Source organism: Phalacrocorax aristotelis, chromosome 9 (assembly GCF_949628215.1).
Source record: "Phalacrocorax aristotelis chromosome 9, bGulAri2.1, whole genome shotgun sequence".
Lineage (NCBI taxonomy): Eukaryota > Metazoa > Chordata > Aves > Suliformes > Phalacrocoracidae > Phalacrocorax > Phalacrocorax aristotelis.
This window is the reverse complement of record NC_134284.1, coordinates 21981787-22001715: the sequence shown is the minus strand read 5'-3', so window position 1 is coordinate 22001715 and position 19929 is coordinate 21981787. Positions and strand designations below refer to the sequence as shown.

General features: G+C 41.6%; 1 protein-coding gene across 13 annotated transcripts in view; it reads left to right on the top strand.

Annotated features, from left to right (window-relative positions):
- SYNE3 (spectrin repeat containing nuclear envelope family member 3) overlaps positions 1–19671 on the top strand; it is an 80249-nt gene extending 60578 nt beyond the window's left edge. For 6 of the 13 annotated variants that reach the window (XM_075103828.1, XM_075103832.1, XM_075103827.1 and 3 more), the window contains one exon: positions 4948–15895. In XM_075103828.1, the coding sequence (XP_074959929.1) occupies positions 4948–5145 (198 nt within the window). In that variant the 3' untranslated portion in view covers positions 5146–15895. Of the gene's footprint in view, positions 1–4947; positions 15896–15947 lie in introns of those variants that run through there. The other 7 variants (XR_012662336.1, XR_012662337.1, XR_012662335.1 and 4 more) reach the window with 7 other exon arrangements.
- The last annotated feature ends 258 nt before the right edge of the window (positions 19672–19929 follow it).

Genomic DNA, 19929 nt, shown 5'->3' with positions numbered 1-19929 from the left:
AATCCAGACTACATCTTTTTTCTCTGCTGGATCACTGATTCAGTGGTGCAAGTATGATTTTTGTCAGGCATGCTGGTGACATGCAAGCAGCAGAAAAAACCCACTAATGAGCATGGTATAAGATGGTATATTCCTCTGCTCCTTCAAATAGCTAGATTAACTGTGTGTTTTCATATATCCTGGAATGTGGTCAATAGCAAACCAGGGAGTGCACTGATTTTTAGCAAAACACTTCAGCAACTTACACAGGAATATTATGTAGCAAGTTCTAAAGTGCTTTTCTGCTGTTTCCCATCCAAGCGATTTTTCACAGTGCATTTGGTAAAGAGTTATTAACTGCAAACAGATTTAAGTGCTGAGGACTCCCTAGATCTAAACCGATGCTTGTCATTCAAACGCCCCAACATGAATCAAGTACAAATGTGAATGTTCACAGCCAGTGCAGTTCATTTGGTAACAAGCATGCATTTAGCATTACACAAAACACAGCCGTCTGCCCCTTGACAGTCATTGCTTGTCCTGGTATTCTGGGGGAGAAGGGGGAGGACATTTATCCTTGATGGTGAACTTTAAAAGTATATTTTCTTTTTAAATGTCAACCTATTCCTTTTCCATGTGTGTTTCAAAAATGTCTCTGACACTTTGGCGCAATACCCAGGTATGCCAGCTGTTATTCTAAGATGGTGGAAATTAAAGTTCTGTTGACTTCACTGGAGCTTTGCCAGTTTTCCTTAGAGGAAGATTTGGTTTCAGAATATTTTGTGGAACCTAGATCTGACACACGCGCTGCAGGCACTGTGGGTGCTGGGTAGTAGCTGTACTGATGCCAGTAGCCAGAGTGATTAGGGAAGGGGAATTCCACTGCGTAGCGAGGGTTGTGGTTCCCGCGTTTGATCTCATATGGAAATGAAATGTTCAAATTGTCTTTTGCAAAGGTGAAACTGTGTCAGGCTGTCCTTTTCTAACCCAGAATGATGTGCTGAAGGGTTGGGAGTGGGGTCCTGAGTCCAAGTAGGCTCGTACAACCCTGATGACTCTGAGCTCAGCAGAGCAGAGGTTTGAACCTTGGCCTCCTGAATTCCCTGTTGGTGCCATAGTCTCAGGTCACCACAGCCTGAAAGCATCTCTCTCTCACAGCACAGACCTAAAAAAAATACCTTGACTTAGTCTTAGTAAAATGGAAGCGCTGCTTTTTTCACACTTGGAGAGGAAGTCAGTGCCCAAAACCTTCCCTGCTTTTTTCAACTGTATCATCTCTCCTATTAAAAGTTACTGTGTCTCCTTCAAAATTTTCTGTCCTGTAACTATAACACCTCTAGTAGTGCTACCACCAAAAAAAACCCCACATCATATCACCAATTGTTCCAGCAAGCACAAAGCAACAGAACTAATGTAGCTTTCATGTGCACAAGAACCTGGACATATAAGTAATGAATCCATTTGTAAGGGTGTCTTCTGAACTCCATGAATAAGTAGTTCCCAATCCTGACTTTATTTAGTTGTCTCTATGCATAATTCTGCTGCAGACACTGAAGTTAATGGTAAATCTCCCATGGATTTCAGTGTGAGCAGGTTGGGGCCCTCGCATATTAAGAGCTTATCATTGCAAATTTGCTGAAAGCACCAAACCCTCACAGCTCCTGTGTGCCTCATCTTCAGTCCTGCAGAGATATCATAATACCATGTTTGTGATAGTAGAGTCATTCCCATGGCAACAAATGGAATCAGAAATACAAGATTCTGACCTTGCGCTGTGATCAAACAAAACAGAGAAGCTGGGCAGCAAAGACAAAAGTTCATCAAACACAAACGCCAGTAAACCCAGCAAGCAGGTGGGAGAAAAGCAGCAGATAAAGACAAAATATTCTCTTTCTCTGAAGTTCTGCCCCCAGGCAAATGTCCCTCCACCAATTTTTCTAATGTCAGGATCTGCTATGGTTAACCTGAGTATCTGCAGAAGGCTCCAAGGAGAGCAAACAATAGCTTGTTAATAAAGCTGTTTCACATTAATTCTTTCTGAAGGATGAGCTTTGAAAAGTAATATGGCTTTTACAGCTCATTCCAGTAGATCTAAAATCAAGACACTTAATAAAAAACATTTCAATCTCATCCCGTTCCTTTGAGTTGCATTAATAGTCTTTCCTTTAGAGATCGGGGCAGAGTCAGTGACCTGCTCTGAATCAAATGCTGGATTGGTAAAAGAATTGACATGAGGGGCTAATTGGCAGTGTGGTCATCATAGGAAGCCAAAGACAAAACTGAGCAACCATGAGACACCTGATCCCTGGGTTGTGGCAGGAACAGAGATGAGGCACAACTGGAAAAGACCACTATTTCCCACCAGTTCATAGGCAGAAGGAGATAACTGGGAAGACAGGTCTTGCAGCTGGCCTGACAATGAAAGAATAGCTTCAGACTGAAGCAGTTTTTAAAACGAATACTAAAGGATTGACAGCTCTAAAGCAAAATTTTAGGTGCTGCTAGGAAGACTGGCAGTCTTTCTCACAACTGTGTCAGTGAGAGGTGGACTTCTAATTCCCACGTTGAGTTTGCAAGAACATTTTTGAGACGTCCAGCCATAATGAGCTATTGAACAGTCAGGCACAGGAGCCTAACCCTTAATAACATCAGCATTAAGTCTTACTACATCTTAGTGGTAGAAGAAAGAGCATGGTTTGAATTGTCCCAAGGCAGAGGTAGCTCTAATCTGGTCGTCCACCAACAGAACTACCCCTGTTAATACATACAAACAAACTTGTCCAGGGCTTCTGGAATCTGGAGAGGGCCTTCTTCCTTACAGATGGGACACTACAATAAATATATTTGTCATATTGCTGCATATTATGGATGCAATGGAGAATTAAGAATGAGAAGTGATCGATGAAAACAGAGGCTTTCAGTGACAGTCCATTGGTTTATACCAAGGACCAAGGAGTGGCTGTTTCATGGCATTACAGAGACAAGCCCAGAAAGCTCTGACCAAGAGTTGTGGCTGCTGCCTTTAGGCATAATGGTTTTAGCATTGACAAACACAGAAGCCCTGCAGGTTTTGTTCAGCCCATAGGCTGATGAAATCCAGGGGAGATGAAGAATTTCAGGTCTGTCTGGACTCCAGGTCTAGAGAAGGGAAAGTCCCGTTAGTACAGCTGCCTACACCTGGTACCTTGGCTAGTGTTTGAGAACAGGTCACAGCAGGAGCAGATGACTCCTGTGATGCAGCCAGGTTGGTGAAGCTTTGATTTTGTGGGTAAATGCTAGCTGTACCCAGGGAAGTTGCCCAATGGGGCTTAAAGTCAGAGTCCCACTTACACCCTGATATGTACTCATTGCCCACTAACTACTGACAGTTCCATTGTCCAGGGACCTGAGTTTTCACTGGCCTCAGCAAGCAAGTAACAACTTAGATACTCTGGGCCAGAAATGGTAGAGCAAGCAGCTGTTGCTCTGCTGCCTCTACATCTGCGTGACACAATAATTAAATCTCATTGGCCATTCGATATAATGGAAGCAAACCAACTGCAACACAAGGATTTCACAGCACAACTATCTCACGATTGGTAACTGCAGTTATCTATTTGCCTTCATAATTATTTCCGTAAGCATTTATATAGAGCTACAAGAGACTGAGGAATTTAGAAAGCAGTGGAAGAGATCCTTAAAAAATAGCAAAGGATGTAATTACTTCCCTCTACCACCATTCTGCTCCTTATCTTCTCTGCTGATGTTTCCCATGGACTACTCATGTCAGTGCTGTAGTGGGACAAAGGCATTCCCGGTGAGTCAAACATTCAGCAGAGGCCAGAAGCCCTAATTTTGCTGCAGCACTGACATCGCCTGTGGCTTGAACACAACAAATTAACTTCCTCATGTGGAAAACACCAGTCCCACTTCAGTGGATGTTCTGCATTTATATCTGTGATGTAGGTTGTTACCTAACGTTGTAGCCACATTAAGCATTATTTCTATGTTCTGAGTATAAGTACATGTTTGATTAAATTAATGGATCATTGAGCCTTCTTTTTCAGGACTCCTTTACAGATAGTTGACTTGGCCTTTTTTTTTTGTGAAACACAGATAGTTCAGCTCATTAGCAGGAGATATCTAGGATTCTTGCCAGTGGAAATCTCACTTCTTAATTAATCCTTTCTGAATCCTGTAGCCCCAAATATGTTCTCTCCTGGTCATGCTAGTCCAGATTAAAGTAATGAGGTTAACTGAGCTACTCTAGTTTTGCACCAGCATAAAGAAAACTGCAATGGGACTTCTTTGTGTGCCCCTCCCATGGCTCCTCAGCAATAAATGTGACTTTAATGTCTTCTTCACTGTCGGTGTTGTGTTTTCTCTCATTTTCTTGCATCACATAAAAGTTTAAGATGGGCCTGGTAAGGTGTAAGAGGTATTGAGGCAGGCTGCACTGCAGGGCCTTTTTTCTGACCTCCAGCGTCATGGACCCCAAAGTCAGGATCTAAAGAGTATGTTGCAGCTGGGAAGATGTCACAGTCAGCTCACAGTGCTGGATGAGCTGCAGACGAAGCTCCTGTCTGCTGGCGGAGAGCAGGAGGTTGGCTTCTCTCTTCCAGGCATCAGCACTCTCATTTTACTGTTAGGAGAGTTACTAACGCAGACCTTCTGTGCTATATGCTGACTGTGAGGAGACCAGTCAGCAGCTTTGGTGTGAGCCTTTGTAACCACCGCTTTGTAAAGGACTCAGAGGCAACTGTTTTCTTCTGCTAGAAAGTCAGCAGTTTTTTCCTGCTAGAAGACGACAGTGTTTATGCACCAGCTACAGACAGCTGCAGCATACCAAGCACCCAGGCTGGATCCCAGAGCACTTTGTGCTCTGGACAAGTTGGGTTGTTCTGCCCAAATCTGGCAGTTTGATGTATTTGAAATGCACCTCTCCAGGTCTTTATTTTTCTGAGTCGCTCCTTGGTTTGTGTCTTTCAGAAGCGCTCTGGAGGCATTTGCTCATTCCTGCATCGAGTGTGCTGGGCAGCGCTACCATTGCAACTGCTCCTCTTGCTCCTCCTGCTCCTGGCCTTTCTCCTGCCCCTGGCAGAGGAGACCCACAGCTGCACGCTGGCCAACAACTTTGCTCGGTCCTTCAACCTGATGCTGAGATACGACGGCCCACCTCCAACCTAACTTCTTGCCATGGCATGAGGTGATTCTCAGAAATATAGAGTCTTCTTTTTAACAATTGCAAGTATTGTAGACTTTAGGGCTTCTAACAAGGCCATCATATCCACTGGATAGGTCACATAAATGCAAAATAAGATTAGTCCACTTTAATCAGGTATTTGAGCAAATTTACTATTTTTACAATATTTTATTATAATATTTATAATGTGTATAAAAAGATTGTGTGTGTGTATGTATGTACATAGATATATATATATAAAAAAACGCATATCTGTGGCCAAACTAACATCCACCATCCACTCGTCCACTGTTTGGAGATAATCCTGTAATGTTTCTGTTTCTACCATCGTTCAGCAAGGAATACTGACTGATGGTTTGGTTGTGGGGGTTTTGGGTGATTTTTAAAGTCAGATTCTTGTTTACAGCTGAAGTCAGAGCAAGTATGAGAAGATGTGGGCGAGCAGCAGAGTGCAGAGTAGAATCTTGTTTGAGTACAGTGGTTGACATTCAGTCCAAGGAAAATTGGGACTATTCTATTTGAAATCTTGAGCTGTTTTTTCAGTAACTGGAGCAGGGATTTCAGAAAGTAATGGAAATGTTTCCAGTGACTTCAGTAGGAGCGGGGGTGGCCCTCCTCTTGTTCTCATTTTTTTACCGGATTTCTTTTCCAGTTACTATGTTCTCCAGCCCACCTGAATCAGGAGAGGTAAAATACAGTAGGCAGGAAGCTGGGAGAAGAGAATGTAATTTTTGTAACATATCTATAGCAGGAGAACTTTTAAAATCAGGTCATAATTTTCTGAACAAATTTGTGAGCACTGAACAAAACTTTGTATTGGTGGTCTTGTCCTTAAAAAGCAGTGGGGTTTTTTTGTTTGTGGGTTTGTGGTTTTTTTTTTTTAACTTTATAAAAAGAGGCATTTGGTAATGGATCACAAAGCCTGAACAGTGGGAAGCAGCCTGGCACAGTGTCAGTGAAGCAAAACTCGGAAGTACTTTAATAGTAACACCCTGGAAATGAGACTTTCCTTCCTAGAGTGTTTTTATATTAAAGGTTAGTTAAACTGGTGTAAACTGATTGTATCAAAGACAGTCAAGCCTAGATTTCTATATAGTCTAAACTCTTAAGATGACAACACTTTGTCATTTATTTACCTAACCTTATGCCTGATTTATCAAATTTTGAATGTACATTTTAACATTGCCTTTTTATGTAAAAACAATTCTCACTTTACTGTGATGAAACCATTCTTAGTGGTGTTTTACCTAACTGATACCTGAGAGAAAAGGTATTTTCTAAAATTCTGTGCTATTTCTGAGAGCTGTCTCTTATTGTCTCATCTTTTTAGCCACAGTAGTAATCATGCAAAAAAATTTAATCAAAGATTCCCATCCTGGCTACGTTGTGGGAGGAACTTGTCTTCTAGGTAGCAGTGTGGTGTGTTAGGTGTTGTTCCACTGAATAGTAAGTTCCAAAATAATATTAAATCTGTTGTACAGGTACTGAAGGAAGAAGTCATACTTCTTTAACAAAACCATGAGAGTTTTGCTGAAGAAGCAAACTTAGATAAAATAGGGAGGCATAGCAGCAAGGAGCTCGTTACAGGCACAGGATGAGGGAGAACAGGCAGATATAAAAGAGGACTAGCTAAAGATAGAGAAGAGAGGTGTCCAACAATTTATAAAGCCTGAGAAAAGGAGTCAGGGTGAATACAGAGGACAAGAATACAGGCTCTGTGAAGAAAAAAAATCTCCGAATCTTTTTGGTTCCCACTCCCTGATACATTATTCGTACTATTGCATATTAAACAGCTTTTCTTCAGTAATATTTAAAATAGGGCAAGTAACAGGGACTCTACCAGTTTTCTGAGGAGACTTCTTCCAGGGCCAGAACTCTGTCTCTGTGTTCCTAATAATGCTTCCAACTGCACTGGGTTTGCTAGAGTTGAATAAAAATGCCAAAATTCTGCTAAAAGTGAAAAGGAGAATGGAAAGAGAGCAGGGATGGTGAAGGTGTTCAGGTGGAGTGCAAGAGGAGTATGACGAGGATCTGAACTGATGCGGATTAAAAACTGTCAGGAGGTAGCAGAAGAGCTCTAGAGAGCAGGCAGAGGGGGGCTAAAAGCAGAAAGGTGAGAGAGGATGTACCTGAGCAATAAGATGTTCACATCTAAATGGGAAGCAAAGGAAGGTAAGGCCTGTGATTTCTTTCATGAAGCAGACGGATGGAGAGGAGCTATAATTCATCAGAGAATGGGCAAATCCTTTCTTTGCAACGGTTCTTATTGGTGGCGGAGGACATACCTCCTTCTCTCCTCTGATTAGCTGTGCAAGAGCCATGCACATTCCTGCAATGGTCCTCTAAAAACTGCTGCCAGCCCTGAGGGAAGAAACCCTTGTGGCTGCGCAGCAAGGAGCTAATCATCACACACATCTCCATTTCAAATCAAATGCTCCAGTAGAAAAGAAGTGTGGGGGAAGACGGGCAGTAACAAAACCTGCTGTGTGTGGTTGTGTATATGTGTGCTTGTGCGTGCACTTTTCTGTGGCATGGTTACATTGCACTTCTCTGAGTTTTGCTGAGCCATTCCAGGTGACGAAAGTAAAATGCCAGTGAGAAGGTAAAAATAATGAGGAAAAATATAGCCACAAGAGAAAATCAGTAGGGAGATAGACAAGTTTTTTGTATGAAAGCACAAAATCTCACATCAGATTTCTTTCTGCCCAGCCTTTCTGATCGGGATTATTTTTATGGGTTCACAAGTGCATTTGACACCACAGGAGTATGCAACTGGGGGAAAAAAAATTTCTACCCAGAGGACCATAACAGCACAACTGCATAGCCACCTTGATTTTTCAGTGTTGTGGCAGGTTTTAAAAAAAAAAAAACACTAAATTAGAAACACACTTTTGCTGCTGGGTTTGCATTCAATTTATTCTATAAGTAAGTCCCCTGTCTGTAATCCTGGATTTTTGTTGCTTTTAAACTCAGCAAATCCTTTCTCATTAATTTAAGTAATCTAAATATCTCACATAAGGGATGAATCTTTCTACTGCTTTGCAGTGGAACTATCCAAAGCACAGGACTTTGATGTTCATCTCACTCAGAACAATTTCACTCTTCCATAATGTCATTGACCTCACTTGTCCAATGCAGGTGTGAGACTTTTCTAAGAAAGAAAGAATTTCTAAAAAATCACAGAAATAAGCTTGAAATGTAAATGCAAAATTTACTTTATTTTTTATTCTCTTGTCTTTCTTCTAAGAAGTTTGTTATACTGATTTCTGGAAGTGTCTGTAAATATTAATCAAGTGACTAATTGAATAATGAAAACAAACTGCCCAGTTCAACTTCCAGGAAATTGAACAAAGCTCAGATTCCTCAAAACACAAACTAAATCATACTGTTCCCGAATCAGTCCTTAAAATTTGAGCACTGTTCTTCATGACTGAATCTTTGTTCACACATGATTTGGGGGTTACACCCTCAGTTTTGTGCCTATAAAATTCCCAGCTCATAGATCTCTGACATCCACATGTAACCAAGATGTGTTACAGCTCAGCTTTCGACTGGGGCTGCTGCCTTGAGACATCCCTTGCCAAAAACCTAGGATTCACAAAACAGATAAGCATCTACAACTGAGGGCTTGCACTGCTTTACTCTAAACCAGATCCAACCACTGTCAGAGGGTGCTAAACCCCTCTAAAATAGATTGAATATGTTTGGGCTTGTAAATTGTTTGTACATGTGGCTCAGGCCACATAGCCTACACTACCTGCAGATACCCAGGCTGTTGACAGAGCAGAGCTCTTGTGCATCTCTGCAGGCTCTTTTGCCTGCAGTATTGGACCCAGTATTTGATTGACCACATTAATGACCCTTCAGTGTCGAAGGCAAAATCCGGCACTCCAGTGCCCATCCATTAAGGTAGAAATTCTGCACAGCCCCAAAGGCACACTGCAAACCCAGCCTTTGGAGTGAAAGCAAGCCTGATTTATAAATTGTAATTGATTTTGTAGCCAGATGCTTTCAACAGAATTTTCCATGACTGCAATACAGTGAGGTAGAAATTTGCTGTTGTGCCACATGCCTATTAATAGCCCATTCTCTGATTCCAGCTAGCAATTTAGATTGTATTAAATATTATTTGTATATGCCCTCTCCAGAAATCTCTGTATGAAAAACATGTTCAGTTCTATGCACACAGATGAAAAACGTTGTATTCCCTGGTAGCACAGAATCCCCAGAGCAATCATGATTTCTACCAAGTACTAGCTTATTTGCCCTGACTGCAATACTTACTAAACTCAAACATTTGGGGCTGAAAAGAAAGCTACTAGCCATACTAATAAAAACACCTGATGGTTAATGAATGATTTAGAGAGCTTTCAGAATGTCTTTCTGCTTCTCCTTAATCCTTTTCTTTGGGGTAGTTGAAGACCTCAGAGAGAAGAAAAGTCTCCAAAAACTGGCCATCACTAGATAGGCAGATGGTAATCTCCGCATTTCTGAAGAAATAGTATGTTCTCTTTAGTTGCTCTAGGACGTCAGGAGCTTCCTCCATCTGATCTCTTCTTCAGTATTGAATAGGAAATGTTTTACTTTGATGTGTGTGCCTATACATCTCATTAGCACTAACAAGGTTTGAAGAGTGAGTTCATATACAGGAATTCTTTTAAATTGTGTCGACAGGAGTACATTGTCTTCTTTTCTCAAGAAAAAAACAGAACTGCTGTATGCCAGAGATTCCTAGAGCAAACAAAACCTTTTCTAATAACTGAAGATTACAGACTGAAATTAAACGGGAGAAATAGCTTTGTCTTTCAAGAAATGCTGGTATAAATACCCCAATAAAGATATCTTTGCCAGGCATTATGGGTGTCTTTCAGGGCATAGGTTATGTGCACAGCTAGCTCTAAGAACTGCTTTTGGAGACTTTACTGTCCGTTGGACAGTATCAGTTGCTAGTCTGCAGCTGAAAATATGTGTTTGCCCAATGAACTACATCAGCTTCTTTCAGAGTCACTGGGGGCTGTCGAAGATACTTTTGGTAGTTCTCAGACCAGTGACCTGCTCTGAGCCATTACAAGTTTATTGCATTAATCTATCGGTCAGCTGTTGGCAACTCTCAGAAACCAGTTTATTAAAATGCTAAAGATAATGTTGTTGGTACAGACACCACGATTCATTCAGGACACAATCATTGTTTTTGCCATATTTAAACATAATTATCTGTTGGTTATATAGGGTTATAAATGGATTAGTTGTAGGTGTTGGGTAACTCTGTGGGATGTTTTAGGTACAAGACTTTTCGACTTGCACGTGTATGTTTAAGAATTGTGGGGTCATTTTGCATTTGCTCAATGGTAAAACAAAACAAAGATTCTCAAATGTAGCATTTTCAAAAAAAAACATATAAAGCAGGATGGAATAATCTGTCATACCGGTGATTTTTTTAATTACCTTTTGTCTAGCCAACTTAAAATACAGATATGTGTCTACCAGAGAGATATCAGTAGATCTAGAAAAAAAGGAATATCTATCAGGAATAAACCAATTCAAGCCTTAGTCTAAATGGCACCTTTGCTACCTAGCCTACTTCAGTAACTGCCAGATTTAGCTCACTGTATCTGTGAGCTAACCACCCTCCTCCTAGTAAACCGTGGGCGAGATGAAACTGTGCAGGTGATGGTATAACATCCCACTAGAAGCAGCAAGAGATATTAGGTCTTCAGAAGGCAGCCTGATATCTGGGTGCAAGAGATAAACATGTAGGTTTGGCATAATGAGAGCAACCCAGGACTAATAACACAGGAGCAAGGGTTTGCTGTCCTGCTCTGCCAGACAAAATTTTGATGGTGGCCATCAGCACTGTCCAGATCCACATCCCTGTCTGTGGAAGGAGGCTCTCTTCAGGGTAATTCTCTCTAGCTGAGATCTGAGTCTTGGGAGTGCTTTTTTTCTTTTCATTAAACACAGAAGAAACTGCTAAATCAGCCCCCTCAGTGACAGATTAATGGTAGGTGGTAGGCGCTGATGCTCCAGGAAAAGATGCAGGAAATGCTATTGTAGATAGATCGTCATGAAGGTCTGTGTTCAATCCTTAGGAATCAGAGTTTCATTATAAAACTGAAGTAGGAGGCTTTCTGTTCCTTTGCCAGTAAATGCCAGCTGTTGCCTTTAGTCTTGTGGATTTTGGGGGCAAGCCCGTCAGTGCCTTACTGAAAGCTAGTGGCTTTTTGACTTCAGAGCCGTTCACGGCAGTGAGTTCCACATCCTTCCTATGAGTTGTGTGGAAAGGTATTCCCCGGAATTGGTTTGGAATCAGAAACCTTTTGTTTGGGGTGTAGGGGTGGTTTGATTTTTCTTCTTTGGCCCCTGTGTGTTGAATCCAAGAAGGCAGAAAGACCAGCACTACCCTCTCCAGACCATGCTTTGTCTTTCCTTCTTTAATCAGAGCAGAAGAGATTTGGATTTGTCTCCTTCCTAAAGTAAATTATCCCAGTCTTTTCTGCTTCTTTTCAAGTTACAGTTCTTCCACGCCTTTGATCATTCCTGTCACCTTTCTCTTAACTGTTTCCAGTGCCAGTTCTTCCTCTGAACATAGAGCAAAAAATCTGGTCCTGTTTCAATAAATTGAAATTCAATAAATTTTCCCCCCATTGCAGTTCCTCTTGCAGATGCTCTGCCTGTTTCTGCCACCCCCTGTGTCAAAACAGCCTTCATCACTGTCTGTGAGGACTATGGTCTTTGCCAGTTGTCTCTTCCAAGTCTCCTGGCCATGTCCCACCCTCACCTGCCTTGTACTGGCTCAGGAACTGCCCTTAATATTCACATCTGAAGATAGAAGCGCAAGGGTGTCATTTAACAATTATTAGTAATGAAGGCCTAGCCTTGCTATGAGCATTGTTCATAGCCTGCCCAGACCCCTTTTCTTTTCTCTCTAAGCAGGTTTTGATGGTTAATCCAATTATTGCAAGCAGAAAATTGCCGCTTAATCAGCGAGGAGGGCCGGCGTTTCAATTTCAGCTCTATCATCCTTGCATTGTCACTGCCTGTGTAAGCACTCCCATGCGCTGCTGGGCCCAGGCTGGGCGCTCCAGGCTGTTTGCCCTTGAGCTGCCGGGGGTGGTTGAGTGTCACCGTTATACATCTTTTTTTTGAGCTGGAAAGCAAAAGAAAGGAAAAGAAAATGGTTGCTTTTAACAAACTGATTTCACAACTCATTTATCAAGCCCTCTAGCAAACCATTTATTTTAGCTCCTTTTCGCTCCATCAAAAGCTGTATGTTAAAAGGGAGAGGTGAATTTCGAGACGCTGGGAACTGAAGGCAGGTTGCAGTGCCACCTGCCCTCACCAGCACTTCGCTGGGAGGCTCCAGCTAGAATTCAGGGGTCAGAGCTGTTGCTTTTCCTGAAGTGACTCCCGCCTTCAAAATCAAATTATTTCTTTTGTCAAATCCAATAAGCATTGAACACCACAGGCTTGGTTTCACCACAGATATGAATAAATGCCTCTGTACGGTACTTTCCACTGCCATGAAATATAGATATATATGTATACGTATGTAATGGGGAGTGTAATTACTGTTCTACTTAAAGGTGACATTCCACTTCAACGTTGCTTTCAAGTGCAGCTTTTAAGAGAAGACGTGTCTTAAAGGGAAGCTGGAATAGTTTAGAGGTATGTGTTTTAACAACCTTTAATGAGGTCTAATAAGCTTTGAGTTAGGGCTTAAGTCTCTAAGGCAAAAAGCACCCAAGATGATTTTCCCATCACCTTCCCAGATCAGACCCTGTAAGAGTTTAACCTGGGAGTCACTGCTTGAACACTGGCTATTCCTGAAGCTATGTGGATGCCACATGTACTACATGTGCGCCTGTGCTCAAACGCCAACCTCCGTTTTGTACACATGCTTGACTGGAAGGCAAAAGGCACACCTTTGTCTTGCTCCGAGACCCTGACTGTTGTTTTTGTCTCAGCAGATGTATTCCTTTGGTCAGTGCCACTCTTTCAATTTTTTTTTCTTTTTAATTTGTACTTCCTCAGTTTATCAGGTGATTGCTGGAGGGCATACTCTACCTGCCCAGCCTCAGAGCTTCCCTTCCAGCAACATACCTTCTTCTCATTTGTTTACTTGGATGTACTGGACCACTGTGAAGCAATTACACAAGCAGTAACACGGGTGTTGTATTTTTCTGTCATTGCCTTTTGTAAGACTTAAAATTCCATTGACATTGAAAAGTGGTAGGAGACCCAGAAGCTGCATTGTTTACTAGCAATATAGCCAATGTACAGTGCTTCTGCAGGGGACCTGTCCTCACGTCTCAAAGCGGCTGGCTGGCTGAGGCCCAATTTAATTAACAAGGCTGGATTATAAACAATCTTGGATCCCTTCACCAACACTCCATCAATCTTGCTTCCATCAGTTTTTGTGCTTTTGTTTAGTTTCAAGCTCAAAGAAATGTGCTAAGACTCCCGTATAGGGTGAGTAAACATGCCATATATTTCACAAGAATTACAACAAAATGAAGGGATTTACTCTCACATTGAACAGAATTAATAAGAAATTCTAACTGATGTATTAAAAAGTTATTAAGAACAGCCTGGAGTGAAGTTTCTGCAATCAAACAATTTTCTGCTTTTAATTTAAAAATCGGCAAATATTGAGGTACATATTGCCACCTTTTAGAAGTGACCTGGAACTAAAATATGAATCCTCCCAAACGGGAGGTTTACTGATGCAGATCTAAATTTCACCAGTAAGTCCCATGTTAGATCACCCGCCTCTGGGCAGAGAGGAAACTTAAAGCTGCTCACAAGAGAAACTTATATTGTGAATGGTTTTAAAGTTCTGCAGAGCTCCTACCCACTTCCAAATGTTGGTACTGGGGAGGACCAGAAACCTTCCCATGAACTCTGTGCATTTTGCATGTTGAAATCCTGGCGTGAATTCAGGTCTCCACCTCAGCTTCTTGTAAATGTTAATATTCAAGTAGAACAAAAACGTTAGAGGCAATTACAGCATGAACATCTCTTCTTGTTTATGTGTAGTAGCTGATAGCAGAGTCTGTAATAATAATCTGTGTTTATACATGTGCTGTTCAATGTAACAGTTGGGTACAAAATACCTTTTAACTGTCACAAGAAAATAACTGGATTGATGTCACTTTTTGCTTGTATGAATATAATTACTTGGCTTGCAGGGACCAGTTCCACTTCTGTCATGTTATTTATGATTTTTAAATACATTTGTGATAAATTAGGCTCTTTTCTAAGGTAAACAATACTGGAGCCAAGCAGCTGTCTCCGTACATGTGCATGTTATCACAGCTGATATCAAGTCCAAGTCAGACTCCTTGTCTTGCTTAGACCGTTCCTTAGCCTTTCTGGCTTATTCAGGGAAATGCGGACTAGTCTATTTTCTTACTAAAAATACGGCTTTTTGAAAAGCTGAAATTATTTTTTAAATCCTTTCTTTTTACAATTATTGATTCAGAAAGACTATAACAATCATATTTTTCTAAACTGCCAATTGCTTGTGTTGGGAAATGATATATATATATATATATTTTATTCTACAGATTTCCATGTAGTTTTGAAACTGTTTGTTTTCATATATATCCTCCTATTTGCTAGAATTATTTCAAAAAGCTGTAAGCTTCTGTATACTGACTCTATGAAATTGTATAAAAATGTAGCTGCGTAAAAAGACTGACTTTATTTTTTATTTAAATTGTTAGAGCTAAGTCATCCTTAGTGTTACGCCACGCAAGATATACTGAAAGAAATCAGGTCGTTGTTTCGAAAGGCTGGACAGCGTTACGTGACACTTCCTAAAAAGTCTCAACTGAAAGTCGAGAATTCACCCTAGAAATGGTGCCATTTCGGGGCCTGATTCTATAGTTTATTCACACTGTTTAGGACTATATTTCACAAGTACTCCCATGAAATTTCACGGGAAATATTAAAAATAAGAGCCTATGATGTGTGAATAACAGTGATAGAATAAGGCCCTTTTCTAATGAAGAACAGGACCTTTTAGCTCGTTAAAAGGCTATATTTTGAGTATTTCAGGACAAGTTTTTGTGTTCTTTTCTGCGCTGTGGACTTCTCCTGTGTATTCTGGATGTATTCTGTAGCTGGAATGACGGATTAAATTGATTGAAGCCCTGTGCACAGATGAACATAATAGAAAGCTGCAGTAAAATACTGCAGAAAATGGCCTGATTTCAAGCTTCAGAACAATAACGTAACTCACAGCCTTAGCTTCTGTGCACCTGTGAAGCAGAGGTCCTTGCTTTGTACATTGGCTGTGGTGTAACATGGAAGGATTTCTGCTCTCTGCCTGGAAAATACTGTCTATCCCTCAGCCTTGTGAGAAGCATAATATTTTCTCAAGTAAAAAAAATCTGATTCTGCAAGAGTCATTGGGGAGTTAAGGGGCAGCTGGGACCTTCTGCGAGCAGACCACATTATTCCAAAAGTTTATCCCTCGATGACAAATGAAATATGATGTGGCTTTGCTGTTTCAAGTAGGATAAAGAGACTGGAAATCCATCACCCCAAGCCCTAGCCTTGTGACTGGTCTGTGATGCTCCACTGTTACCAATGAACGATGTTGAATCAGATTAAAATCAGAGCATTTTATTGCATGTGTCCTTTTCTGTAATGAAAATATAGTTGTATTTGGTGGTGCAGTTATAATGCAGTAAATAAACACATACATATTTCTTTTTAAGGACTTTTAAATTATTCTGGGGAGTGATTTCACATTTTTGCTGTGCTTATTTCTTACCATCAGAGTATTTGGGCTGACCTAGAAACACCCAGAACAAGTGAAATGAGGATGAAATTTGCTGCTGCCTGCCTCTCTCTTCATGTACCACTGGAAGAAGGTTGTGCTGAATATACCTACTTCTCTCTAGCCCTGTAAGATTTAATAGAAAATGTCAGTTTTTCTGTAAAACTCCGCAGTTGTTTGGATAGAATTCTACCGGACCCAAAGAAAATGTGAATTTGCTAAATCATATTACGATTCGGTATGATTTCTTACAGTGTTGGCCTCTGACAGTCTCTGTGGGGTTCCCCTCAGTCCCACACCTGCTAAGACAAAGGGGAGTTTTTTGAGAACTTCAGATTTGAAGGTAACGCAAATCACATGCAGTGAGTGAGCGGTGTATTAGTTCAACCGCCGCTGATTTCTGGGGAGTAATCACTACAGCCTGTATGTGCAGATGCACAGCTCTCATTAGCATGCAAGTAATTGCTGGTTTCTTTCCTGAAGAAACCTCTTTCTCTTTGAGAGAGAGTCTGCCAGGATCCCTGACATCAAAGGGCTCCGCAGGCAGTTACTTCTGGAGGAGTGGAAAACCACTGCGATTTTTTGGTGAACCTGTGGGCTAGGTTCTCCGTTGCTTTTATGAACACACTGAGCTTCATCCAGCTTTGACTTCTCTCAGGTACTCGAACCATGTGGTCCTCTGCCTTTCTATGAGCTGTCTCCCAGTAAGCCCTTGAAGTACAAATGCAAACACTTCAGCTGACCATAGCTGTGTCAAGATCAGAGCAGCAGCTCGAATCCAGAACAGACCAGGGTAAAACGAGTCCAGGGCTGTAGGAAGAGCAGACTGTGATGGTGGGACAGTTACATTCCCATAAGGGCTACAATCAGTGCACAAAAGAAATTTCTGTTCTTACTTTTTTTTTTTCTTTTGCAATGTATTTTTTCATCTTGCAGTTTATTTTTTGTGGAGCCAGAAAGTAGGCTTCTTTGTGTATATCAGGCCTCTTCTTCTGGAACCAGCAAAGAAACTTGGGAATTGATTTTGTCTCAGACACTGTACATAGACCAGAAAAGACTGTCGTCCAGCAGGGAGGAGAAAAAAGTGCCAAAGAACAGATAAAACAGCTCACACTTTTATGCAAACAAATATTTTGTTGACCAGGTTCAGGCTGCAAACAACTCTACAGCTGATCCGTGGGAATTGAGACAGTCAGCGAGAATTATTATAAATGCTTTTAGAGGACAATGAAATACTCTGGGCAGTTATAAATCTCTTAAGTCATATATTAATGGAGAAACACCTGCTATAGATAGCAGCTCTGCTGCTAGAGAATGGAAGTATCTGTTTAGGTTGTAGCAGCAAAAGGTGGCAAGTTCAATAAATAAAAATAATAGGGTAAGACTCTCAAGTGGAGTAAATCAGTGTAGCTTCATTGAAGCTCTTGGAACTAAGTCAATTTACAGCAGTAAGAATCTGGCTTGTAGTCAACAGGGATTTTACAGAATGCTTAAAACCTCTCCATTTAGAGAGTTCTCCTCTGCCTTACGCCTGTGCACTAAATCGTATTTGCACAAAAGTCCTTGCCTGTAATATGAGGTCATTTCAGATGTGAACGTTCATTATATGCTTAGGGAAATTAAGGGGGAAAAAAAAAACCATCATTAGCAAAGTCTTAAATAAAAAAAGATGGAGCAAGGTTACAGAGTGAGAACTATTTAAATAAAATCAGTCTCAACCCTGGAGAGTTCATGAGGAGTGGCTTTCTGTGGAAAAGGGCTGATGGTGTGTTGATGCTGCACGTAGAAGCTGAGCGCCATGGCCATGAGAGATTAAAAGCAGGGACCAAGGTTTTTTTCTAGGTTAATATTTCAAGCTTTCTAACTTTCATTCTGTGACATACCATGAATGCAGCCTTGGTTTCCAACTGCAGAAGAATGCTCTGATAAACACATATTGCTGGAGCAAATGAAACTGAAGGCTCATCCGGTTTTACCGTAACACTCGTGGTATTAAGAGGGATTGTAATATAATCCTCTTCAATGAATAACCCTAACAGATGTTATCAGGGTTGCTCCGTACGAGCCGTGGACCTCTTGCTAGAACTCCCTCTGTGGAAGTCCAGTTCATAAATTGTCCTAATGGGCTGCCTGCCTCGTCCCGCTGCTGCAGCAGCATGAAAGGGAGGTGGTTACCAGCGGCCTTGAAAGCCAGCATTATTCCCATCTGGTTTGCATTACAATGCTGCTAAATATTTCATGCTTTTTGTTTTACAAATAAATAAAAGCAGAACTAATCTTTTTGTTTAATGTTCCTTGATTGACATTTGAGTGGGGAAAAAAGTTTGGGGTTTGTTTTGATTTTTTTTTTTCTTTACTTCAGATCTGCAAAAGCTTTTAGTGGAAGATAGACCAGATCACTGTCAACTTTTCTGGTGGGCTTTTTATGGCACTATTGATACAGGAAAAGATATGGGGGAAATCCAGATGATGAATGTGCTGTTCAATCAGCTGGGATTTCTTTGCTTGCGAGGAGATAACTCGATGAAGTGCAAACAGAGACAGGGAGCAGACGTTGACTGCTTGTCAGCTATATACAGAACTATCTCTGGCTGGGGCTGCTGGAAAACACAGCAGCTATTAGTACCCCTTTGCCCTTTCACAGCGCCCTGTCAGAGGGTCCCCAAGCACTGCAGCAAGAGGCATCCATTAAACTGCGGAGCAACGAGTCTGTTTAATCACCCCAGCTTTACAGGGGAAGGAGCAGCAGCCCTGGGAGGATTCAGCCGGCATTTTAACCCCCCCAGTTCCCTAAACTGCAGAGGTGGGTGAGCGAAGGCGTTCCTGCAGGCGCTCAGCACCTCTGGCAACGGGTGCCACCTCTGCCCCAGCAGGACGTGGGCGACCCACCTCCACGCAGGGACCTTCATCCACAGGACAGAGGTTGCAGGGGGGTCAGAAGCCCCCTTGGGATGCGCAGCCTCCCCTCAGGCGCCCGCCTGTGGAAATGCCGAAGGCTTCGGGTGGTTTCCTTCCAATCCAAAGCAAGTCCCGGCACAGAGAGGGGCCTCTTGGCCCATACGTCTCCGCTCAACAGGCCACATGGGCTGGTTTGTCTGGAGTTTGGACAAATATCTTCATTAGGACGCCCTTTGGGCTGTGTTAGCTGTGAGGCCTAATCGCAGGGTGCGATGGAAGGTATGAAATGTCACTGAGAGAGGGCTAAATACTGAGAAAAGGTAAATACTCACTCTCTCAGCCTGTTGCACCATACTACATTTGACCACGTAGGAATATTTTTTTATATTGCTGCACAAACAGAAATGTGTTTGTCCGATTCACTCTTGAGGTAAATTCTCTGCCATTACCGTGGGATGAATTTTCCCCCAACGGCTGATGCATCAATCACCCGATCCCTTCCTCCTGTAACCGCGGGCCTGAGCTCAGAGGCAAAAGTGAGTCTCAGGGACTGGCCCTAATGCTTGCCTGCAAATAGGCTTTATGACTTACACTGAACAAGACACCCAAGCAGTAAAATTATATACTGCTTTCTATATTATGTTTCTTATTTTTCTAGCATTTTCCTCCTGAGGATTTCAAGGCCTGCTGCAAGGTTTAACTAATTCTCAACAGTCATCTGTGAATTAAGTTCTTTTTGCTAATTACAGATGAAATACTATTGCCAGAGTGGAAGATTGCTGTTCTTGAGCATCGCTCTACAATAGCGCACGATAGTTTCACTCAAGATTGTAAAAATAAATTGTAACTTGTAACTGCTGCAGTTCCTTGCATTCAATCATTTTCATTGTGGATTTTGACGTTCCACTTAAAAAATCTCAAATTCAGGAATAGTAAATGCCGAGTCATAAAAGCTTAGGAAATGGGTTGAATCCAGAGTGCAAGGCAGCATTACAGTGTCTGATCTGCTGTCTCTGATAATACCCTCACAGGACAAGGGTCTCTTTTTTTTTTTTCATTCCTGAACAAATGAATTGCAGCATGT